This window comes from Thecamonas trahens (genome assembly GCF_000142905.1).
Source record: "Thecamonas trahens ATCC 50062 unplaced genomic scaffold supercont1.34, whole genome shotgun sequence".
Classification (NCBI taxonomy): Eukaryota; order Apusomonadida; family Apusomonadidae; genus Thecamonas; species Thecamonas trahens.
In genome coordinates, this window is record NW_013657646.1 from 237,327 (window position 1) to 246,196 (window position 8,870).

At 64.3% G+C, this 8,870-nt stretch overlaps 6 protein-coding genes across 6 annotated transcripts in view; 2 read left to right on the forward strand and 4 right to left on the reverse strand.

Moving 5' to 3' along the window:
- AMSG_07328 (uncharacterized protein) overlaps positions 1 to 373 on the reverse strand; it is a 1,248-nt gene extending 875 nt beyond the window's left edge. The window contains exon 1 of the mRNA XM_013900785.1: positions 271 to 373. The gene's annotated coding sequence lies outside the window, so the exon portion shown is untranslated. The remainder of the gene's footprint in view (positions 1 to 270) is intronic.
- Positions 374 to 732: 359 nt separating this feature from the next.
- On the forward strand, positions 733 to 2,200 carry AMSG_07329 (glyceraldehyde-3-phosphate dehydrogenase 1). The gene is made up of 2 exons (XM_013900786.1): positions 733 to 815; positions 899 to 2,200. The coding sequence occupies exons 1-2, from the start codon at positions 776 to 778 to the stop codon at positions 1,888 to 1,890; spliced, it is 1,032 nt and encodes a 343-aa protein (XP_013756240.1). The 5' UTR covers positions 733 to 775; the 3' UTR covers positions 1,891 to 2,200.
- A 574-nt stretch (positions 2,201 to 2,774) lies between these two features.
- Positions 2,775 to 4,057, forward strand: AMSG_07330 (uncharacterized protein; the record flags this gene model as incomplete). Its single annotated transcript, XM_013900787.1, has 2 exons — positions 2,775 to 3,605; positions 3,689 to 4,057. 2 exons carry the CDS (start codon positions 2,775 to 2,777, stop codon positions 4,055 to 4,057), a joined length of 1,200 nt encoding a protein of 399 aa, XP_013756241.1.
- Positions 4,058 to 4,157: 100 nt separating this feature from the next.
- Positions 4,158 to 5,957, reverse strand: AMSG_07331 (adenylate and Guanylate cyclase catalytic domain-containing protein; the record flags this gene model as incomplete). The annotated part of the gene is made up of 1 exon (XM_013900788.1): positions 4,158 to 5,957. One exon carries the CDS (start codon positions 5,955 to 5,957, stop codon positions 4,158 to 4,160), a length of 1,800 nt encoding a protein of 599 aa, XP_013756242.1.
- A 171-nt stretch (positions 5,958 to 6,128) lies between these two features.
- On the reverse strand, positions 6,129 to 6,910 carry AMSG_07332 (uncharacterized protein; the record flags this gene model as incomplete). The annotated part of the gene is made up of 2 exons (XM_013900789.1): positions 6,129 to 6,146; positions 6,191 to 6,910. 2 exons carry the CDS (start codon positions 6,908 to 6,910, stop codon positions 6,129 to 6,131), a joined length of 738 nt encoding a protein of 245 aa, XP_013756243.1.
- Positions 6,911 to 7,604: 694 nt separating this feature from the next.
- Positions 7,605 to 8,641, reverse strand: AMSG_07333 (uncharacterized protein; the record flags this gene model as incomplete). The annotated part of the gene is made up of 2 exons (XM_013900790.1): positions 7,605 to 7,633; positions 7,666 to 8,641. The coding sequence occupies 2 exons, from the start codon at positions 8,639 to 8,641 to the stop codon at positions 7,605 to 7,607; spliced, it is 1,005 nt and encodes a 334-aa protein (XP_013756244.1).
- Between the last annotated feature and the right edge of the window lie 229 nt (positions 8,642 to 8,870).

Below are 8,870 nucleotides of genomic sequence, written 5' to 3' on the forward strand. Positions count from 1 at the left end.
AGGAGGAGTGTGGGAGGAAGGAGAGGGAGTGTAGGAGGGGGGGGGGGAGGGGGGGGAGGCAGGGGGGGGAGTGTTGCTCGTGGGCCGAGTGCTCGATGCAGTCATCCTTCGCAAAAATTCCGGCCTTCTCTGTCCCTCTCACCCTTAGGGACGGGTATGGGCGGCGGGCGTGGGTGCCGACATGGGTGCGAGGAGGGCGGGGAGGGAGAGAGAGAGAGAGAATGTGTGGAAGGGAGTGAGGGGAGGGGAGGGGGGAGGGGAGGGGCGTACAGGATTCGGGAGGGAGAGAGTGAGATGTGGCGTGCCGAGTCTGGACGGAAGCAGGGAACGAGGTCGGCTTGTGGGGGGCTGGGGTGTGCGGGTGAGTTGTCGGTGAGTGTGAGTTTGTCGAGTGCGTCGGGTGAGTGTCTCGGTGTGGCCGGAACGACGACTGGAGGATGTCAACCCATGACATCAGCATGCCACACCAGTATGCGCAACATGGTGGCTCATTGTGCACATCTACGCCGTATACGTGTTCATGCACTGGCACATACGGTCTAGGAGGGGGAGACTGCGTTAAGATGGCGGTTGCTGCCCCAGGATGCCCGGCATGGTTCGGAACCGCCATCAGTCCGCCGTGTCCGACCCAGTGGTGTGAGCGGTGTGTCCCAGACTGACCCAACCCCCAGCAGCAGCGGCAGCACAAAACGCGGCGGCTCTGCACGCCACCGCCTCGCCATCGTCGCTATACACACACACACTCTCTCTCTCTCTTTCCAACTCATATATCATCATGTCTGCTACCACTGGCAAGCGCGGCATCGGCATCAACGGTACGCTCCCGACAACAGCGGCGTGCTCACGTATTCCCCTCCTCCTCCTCCCCGCACTCACTGCCACTGTGGTACGAGGGTAGGCCTCGGGCGGATCGGCAAGCTCGTGCTGCAGATTAGCGAGGGCCGTGAGGGGTGCCCGGTCCAGGTTGTGGCCATCAACGACCCGTTCATGTCGTGCGGCGACATTGTGTACGCCATCAAGTACGACTCGGTCCACGGCCGATTTGCCGGCACGGTGGTTGAGGGCGACGATGGCGAGTCGGTGGTCATCAACGGGCGGCGGGTGGCAGTGGGATCGTCCAAGGAGCCGGCGGCGTGTAACTGGGCCGCGCACGGTGCGTCGATCGTGGTCGACTGCTCCGGCCAGTTTACCTCGCTCGCCGGTGCGTCGGAGCACCTCAAGGGCGGCGCTGAGCGGGTGGTGGTCTCGGCGCCATCCAAGGACATCCCGATGTTCGTGCTGGGCGTGAACGGCGACGAGCTGACCGCCGACGACCACGTTGTCTCAAACGCCTCGTGCACGACCAACTGCCTCGCGCCGCTGGTCAAGGTCGTTCACGACGCGTTTGGCATCGAGGAGGCCGTAGCCACCACCGTCCACGCCGCCACCGGCTCGCAGCGCATTGTTGACCTCAACAACAAGAAGAACCACCGGCTCGGCCGCTCCGGTATGCTCAACATCATCCCATCGACCACGGGCGCCGCTGCCGCTGTCGCCAAGGTCTTCCCTGCCCTCGACGGCCGCATCACTGGCATGGCCATGCGTGTGCCCACCGCAGACGTCTCGGTCGTCGACGTCACCATCAAGCTTGCCTCACCGGCCTCGCTCGACGACATCCACGCCGCCATGACCGCCGCCGCCGCCGGCGACATGGCCGGCATCCTCGGCGTCACCGCGGACGCCGTCGTCTCGACAGACTTTGTCGGCTCGACCTACTCATGTGTCTACGACGCCGATGCCTCCCTCGCCCTCTCCGACACCTTTGTCAAGCTCATCGGATGGTACGACAACGAGTACTCGTACACCGCCCGCCTCGTCGACCTCATCGAGCGCGTCGTTGCCCTCGCGTAGCAGCCCAAGCTCGCCCACGCCGATGCCGCCTCCCCCCTATCCGCAATACCCGCACCGATGACAACGATGCACAGAGGCTGGTCATGACCAGGCCCAGCAGATGAGCTGCTGCTGCAATAGACTGCTGTGGGAGGCTCCTCTCGGAGACTGCCATGGCAAGAGGTACAGCCTCTGTGATGGCTGCTCTGCGGCTGGCTCTGTAGCTGTAGCTGGCCCAGGCTCTGAGGGCGAGGGTGGAAAAAAACCGCTTGTCCAATATCACGTGGTATCACCCCAATTTCCATGGCGTTAAAAAACGTTGCACAGCCGACGAGAAATGGGCAAAGAGGGGGAGAAGGGCGAGAAGAGCGTGGGGGAGGGGGACAGCCACGGGCACCACGGGCCACAGCCCCGTCAGCCACGCATCGCCACACCCCTCCCCATCACACACACACACACACACGCTCCGCACACAACCCCATCTGCACACAGGTGGCTGCAAGCAGGCGGTGGGTGCAAGCATGAGCGTACCGCCACCACAACGCCGGGAGGCCTGTCCACCGACTGTGGGCCGACTCGCCGACGAGCGGCGTTCCAAGGGGAAATGTCCCCACGCGAGCCATCCCTCCGAGGCAGCAGTGGCCGCTGCTCCACGCAGCAACGGGCAGAAGACAACCATAATCAGAAACGACGTTCCATGGCATGGCCCTGGGTCATGCAAGCCGGCTGAGTCGCAGATGTGGTCGACGCAGCAGGCCGGGAGAGTCTGCTTGACACTGCCGGACTCAACAACGGCGGCTGGGGAGCCACGCCCACGCCCACGCGCATGCGACTTGCCCGGCCTGCACTCTGCGCACGCTCTGGGAGGGCTGCCGAGGCGGCAGCGAGGCGGAAGACGGCAGGGCATGGTGATGGCCGTAGCGGTGGCAGTGGCGGTACTCGTCGCGCTCCTCGTCCCACTGGCAGACGGCAACATTATCGAGCTGGTGCCGACCGGTACTGAGCCGCCGCACGTCTACGCCACGCCGACCATCCCCTTCCTTCTTACTTCGACGGTCAATTGCGCGCCCGAGCTGGCGGGCGCGATGCTGGAGACGACGGAGGGCTCGCGCCTGACAAGGTTCGCCCGCAGGCTCGACGACGTGTTTGCGTACGACATCGAGATCACCGTTGTTGACGCCTTGCTCCCGCAGGCTGTTTACGTCAACATGTCCGAGGCGATGCTGACCTGCGAATCAACGCCGTCGCCGCCGCTCTCGGCCAAGGCTATGTTTGACCCGTCGGCCCAGAGCTCTGACGACAGCGAGTCGCTGCTGGGAACCGTCCCAATGTGGGCCATCATTGCCGCGGCCTCTGCCACCCTCTGCTGCGGCATCTTCTGCGCTTGCGTCTTCAAGGCTGGCTCGCACCGCAAGCACCACATTGAGCCGCAGGAGGAAGAGTACATGGCCAACTCGCGGTCGGCAAGGGTGCTGGAGCACTCTCTTATCGCCCAGGGTTCAGAACTCGGCTCGTACAAGAACATGTCGTCCCATACCCTGGCGTCGGTAGCCTCGCCGCGATTCGTCTCAGACTCGACAGGTATGATGTCGTCGGCCGCGGGACGCGCAATGGACTCATCCAGTGTCGTCGCGCCGCGCTCCATTGTCGAGCAAAGGCGCGGCGACGGCCGCGGCCGCGCTGAGACCCTGCCGCTGGAGACCATCCACGAGCCTGTCGGCGCTGCAGCCGCAGGTGTCGGGCCCGGGCGAAAGCCGAAGCGAACTGACTCGCAACGCGCCCCGCCCCGCTCACCAAACATAACTCTATGCCACACAAGCTCCGCAAGGGCCGCTCCGGCCGCGGCCGTGACCTCCATCGCTCGCCGTCGTTTGTTCGCCGCGCCGCTGCCGCGGGCGGCGAAAACTCAAACTCACACTCCAACTCCAACTCGCCGCGCCCGCGTGCCGAGCAGGTCAAGTCCATGTCGCCGCGCGTCACCCGCTCGCCCACCCGCATGCGTGCCATCCTCGCCCTCTCGCAGGCCGAGCTCGAGAGCGAGCTCGTCCACGACTCGGCCAGCCCAGCCGTCGACAAGCGCTCCTCACGCCGCGACATTCACAAGCTGCATCGCTCCTACACGCGCACCATTGGCGCCCTTAACTCTTCGGCGCCTGCCGGTCACGCGCGGACTTCATCGGATGCGTAGTTCGGGCGGCTGCAGGCCATGGCATGTTATTGAATCTGTCTCTCTTCTTCTCTCTCCACGCTTGCGCACGTCCCGTTCACAGTAGGTACTTGAGCTGTGCTCACGACATCATGCTCGATCCGTCTTCCGACAACAAGTCGCCGAGCTCGACGCCCTGGACTGACGTGTCGCCGATCGACCTGGCGGTCTCGGACAAAACCGAGCTGTGCGAGCACTCGTGCGAGGTGGGAGACGCCCACAAGGCATCAGAAGCGGCTTGAGTCAAGCTGCGCTGCGACAAGCGGCGAATACGCGAGCCCGAGGTCCGTCGAGTGTGGGAGATCGAGACCGACCGCCGCACTGCCATCCGCTCACGAATGCTCGCCACCCGGTCTTTGACCGACATGGCCGATCGCGATTCACCCGACTCCAAGTCAGGGTTGGACCGCGTCGATTCGGCCCGCGAGACCGAGTTGGAGCGATCACGCTCCAGGTCAAGCACATTGGACACCGAGTTGTTGAGGCCAGAGCCCCGCGAACGGAACGCGGTCACCGAGCGGATTTTTGTCATTGTTCGCCCCTGCGTCCGGGACCGAGCCAATGTGTTGCGGGTGCGCGAGCGCGAGGACGAGCGCGCAACAGGGAAGGTTCGGTCCGGCGACCGCCGTTGCGCCGCAGCCTCGGTCAACCGCGCTACCAGCGCCACCGACGTCTTGGCCGAGTCGTGGATCGAGTACGTGAGCGGGATGGCGGTGGTCTGTGGCGTCGTCGCATTTGCCACTCCTTGCTCACCGTCGGCCGAGACTGCTGCTGCTGCCGCTACTGCTGCCCGCATCCCGATTGGTGTACCGGCGCGGATGCCGCGCGGCATTGCTTCTGCAAGACCCTGGTCAGCCTCTGGATCGAGGAGCTCGACGGCCTCGGCATTCTTGTAAAGCCGCCTCTCGGTCAGCGCCGAGGTGCGTCCAGCCAGCTCCAAAGGCAACAGCTCCCACACCTCGCACGTCTCGTGGATGCCGTCGAACGAGAGGCGGGCGATCGGAGTGAGGATGACGTCGACCCGCGGCGATTTGGGGCCGTCACGCGGCGAGCGCTTGGCGCTCGGCTGCCGCGACGCGGCGAGCGCGTCGACAACCGGGCGTGAGACCATGATCTGCCCACCAGCGCCAGAGTCAGTAACTAGTGTGGCGAGCTTGACCACTCGCCCAAAGTAGAGCATCCGCGCTGCGCGCTCATCAAAGGTGTGTGAGGCGGGGCCGACGTGGACACCCATCCGGACTCGCACCCCGTTCCACACGCTGGGATCCCCAGTCGGCAGCGCCTCGTTCAGCCATGCCGGCCACGCCGTTGCCATCAGCGCATCCTGCACGTAAACGCAGAACGCGATCACGTCCTCGACGTTGGTGTAGGCAACAAAGAACGCGTCGCCCTCGGTCTTAAACTCGTAGCCGCCGGTCGCCGCCATGGTGTCGCGCATGATGGCGTTGTGCGTCTCGAGCACGTCGATCATGGCTGCCGGATCAGTCTCCCACAGCATGGTCGAGCTCTCAATGTCGGTGGTGACGATAAAGACGTTGCCGGTCGGCGCCGCCTTGGTCAATTCCGCCTGGTGGGCTGCCACTGTTGCCGACTTGCGCGCACGATAGAGGTAGAGCAGAACAGCGAGGACGAGAAGGCAGAGAATGACAAGCGACGAGCCCATCGCCGCCGCCACCATGGGCGTCACCATCTTGGTCTCAGACTTGATCCGCGCCCGGGCGCACAAGCTTGTGCCAGCCGGCACACACAGACCGCATGGGTCCAGCTCAAGGCCCGAGTTGGGAAGGCCGTCGCAGCCGGCACACAAAGTGTTGTTGCCGTGGCACACGCTGCAGTCGTCTTTGGCGAGATTGGAGCCAAAGCAAGCGCCGCAATCATCCATGGCCGCATTCCCGCCGCGGCAAACGCCGCAAGCATCGCGATCGGCGTCGCCGCCAAAGCACACACCACATGAGTCGCGGTCAGCGTTGCCGCGGAAACAGATCCCGCAGTCGTCAAGGAAAAATTGGCCGTGGAGATGAGCGACGTCCCGCCCGTGCACGAGTTACAGTCGTCAACCGTGGCGGTACCGCTGCAGGTCCCAGTACAGTCGTAGGTGGCGGACGAGCCGAGGACTCCGTCGCAGCCCATGATGCACGACGTGCCGTCGCCGCCACAGACGCCGCAGAGATCAAAGAGCGCACCGCCATCAGAGACAAGGACCCCGTCACAGCCGACGCACGTCGAGTTGTCGCCGTCGCACACGCCGCAGGCGTCGAGACTCCCCGACGCGCAGGTTGTGCACGTCAGATCCTGACCAAAGCACACGCCGCACGAGTCGACATGGTAGTTGTACGGGAGCCGGGTTGAGATGTTGCCGCCGGCGCACATGCCGCAGTCATCGATGGTCGCATTACCACCGCACACGCCGTGGCAGTCAAACTGGATGCCCGAGCCGTAAACACCGTCGCAGCCAACGTAGCAGACTGTCGCGTTGCCGCCGCAGACACCACAAGCGTCGAAATGGGCACCACCAGACGGGATCGGCACCCCGTCGCAGCCGAGACAGGTCGATCCGTCACCGTCGCACACTCCGCAAACGTCGCGGACGAGGCTCGAGTTGGGCACCCCATCACAGCCGGCGCAGGTCGCGTTCGATCCAAAGCACACGCCACAGTCGTCCTTGTGCGCATTGGCGCCAAAGCATACACCGCAGTCGTCCTTAGCGGTGTTGCCGCCAAAGCACACGCCGCAATCGTCGCGGTCGGCGTTGGCCATGCGGCCCGAGTCGCCGCCAGAGCAGACGTTGCAAGCATCAAGCGATGCCACACCATTGCACGTCCCGGCACAATCCATGCCGTTCGGATGGGCGCAGGTGGTGCAAGGCGTGCCCGGGGTAAGGCAGGCATAGCCGGGCTCGAGCTGACATGAGGCCGAGCAGCCATCACCAGGCGATGCGTTGCCGTCGTCGCACGACTCGACACCGGCAATGACAACGCCATCTCCACAGGCGGCTGATGGCGGCGGCGGAGGAGATGGCGGCGGCGGAGGAGATGGCGGCGGCGGAGGAGATGGTGGCGGCGGAGGAGATGGTGGCGGCGGAGGAGATGGCGGCGGCGGAGGAGATGGCGGCGGCGGAGGAGATGGCGGCGGCGGAGGAGATGGCGGCGGCGGAGGAGATGGCGGCGGAGGAGGAGATGGCGGCGGCGGAGGAGATGGCGGCGGAGGAGGAGATGGCGGCGGAGGAGGAGATGGCGGCGGCGGAGGAGATGGTGGTGGAGGTGGTGAAGGCATCGGTGAACACGACGACGGGGCGGTTCCGGTGCAGGACCATCCGGCCTCGACAGCACACAATGACGAGCAGCCATCGCCGGCAACAGCTCCGCCATCGTCGCAGGACTCGGTGCCCTCGACATACCCGTCGCCACAGGTGACGGGGGCAGGGGAGGTGGTGTAGGTGAGTGGTGGGAACTTGCGCGGCTGGGAGCAGATGCCAGCTCCCGGGAGGCCACCACAGCCAATGCCGGCCTCGTTGGGCGACACCTCGCTGTCAAGGCGAAAGAGGCCAATCAAGCCGGTCTCGCATCCGGTGAGCGTAGCGAGGCGATCACCGTCGATCTCTGCTGCCGTCCGCGAGTAGTTCCACACCCGCATATCCCACATGCGATCGGCCACTTCCCAGCGCATGCGATAGTAGCCGATGTTGAGGCCGAGGCCGCTCGACGAGAGCGTGTATGGCGAGCTGCTCTGCTGCAGGACCAGGGTTGTCTTGGGCATGCCGTCAACAAAGATAGACCACGTTCCGGTGCCAGAGTCAAAGACGCCCGCCAGATGGACGTCGACGCCCGGCGATGCCGAGCCGGTCGGAGCTTGCGCCTCGTAGTAGCCAAACCCGCCGGTGGCCTGGAACCCAATGGTCCGGTGGGCCTCGTTCGTAGTGCCAGGCTGGTCAAAGATGTCATCGCCGAGAAAGCGGATGATAAAATCGGTGGTGGTGGAGTGGAACGAGAAGATGTCGACGCGAGAGGTCATGGCAGTGGTGTCGAGGCGGAGGTTGAACTCAAAGGTGGCGTCACCGACGATTTCCAGCGACGGCCAGCTGCCGGTCGGCGGCTCAGAGTACGAGCACTCAGGCGTGGCCAACGGCGACGGCGGACCGGGGCTTGATGCCGAAAACGTCTTGCGCGCCCAGTTGATCGAGTACCCGGTCCTTGTGGTGAAGCTGTTCGACTGGAAGACGACGACAACCTGCGAGGCCTCAAAGTACATGGTCTTGCCCGCAGCCTCGTTCCCGGTTACACGGATCTTGAGAAACTCGGCACTCGGAATGGTCGTCCCTTCGTAGATGTACATGTAATCAAAGCCGTTCTCGAGGTCAAAGGTGTTGAAGACGAGCTCGATGCCGCCATGGACAAAGTCAAAGGTGTAGCTGCAGTCTGCATTGTTGATGTAACTGGAGCCTGGCGTGGCAATGGTGCCTGATGTCGCGGACCCCACAGAAGTGTAGCTCTCATCAGAGCAAGCAAACACACCAGTGGCCAGGCAAAGTACGAGGAAAGCAAACCAACGCCCTGTCCTCTGCAACATGTTCTGCCTTCTGATGGCGTAGAAGTGCTTGCAACCACAGCACCAAAAAATGTGCGTCGTTGGGAAAAAAATGGTCGAGAGAACGTGAGGAAGGAAGTCGGGGGTGGTGGAGCAGCCCTAATTGCGACCAAGGTGGGATACAAGTCCACGGTGGTGTGCGGGGCAAGGGAGGCGGGAGGAGGGAGGGGAGGGGGGAGGGGAGGGAGGGAGGGGAAGGGGGGGGGGGGGT

Bases quoted from the DNA above. Each gene is read 5' to 3' on its own strand.
- AMSG_07329 (XM_013900786.1), top strand. From the start codon at position 776: ATGTCTGCTACCACTGGCAAGCGCGGCATCGGCATCAACG. The intron at 816-898 runs GTACGCTCCCGA...GTACGAGGGTAG, and splicing joins GCGCGGCATCGGCATCAACG to GCCTCGGGCGGATCGGCAAG.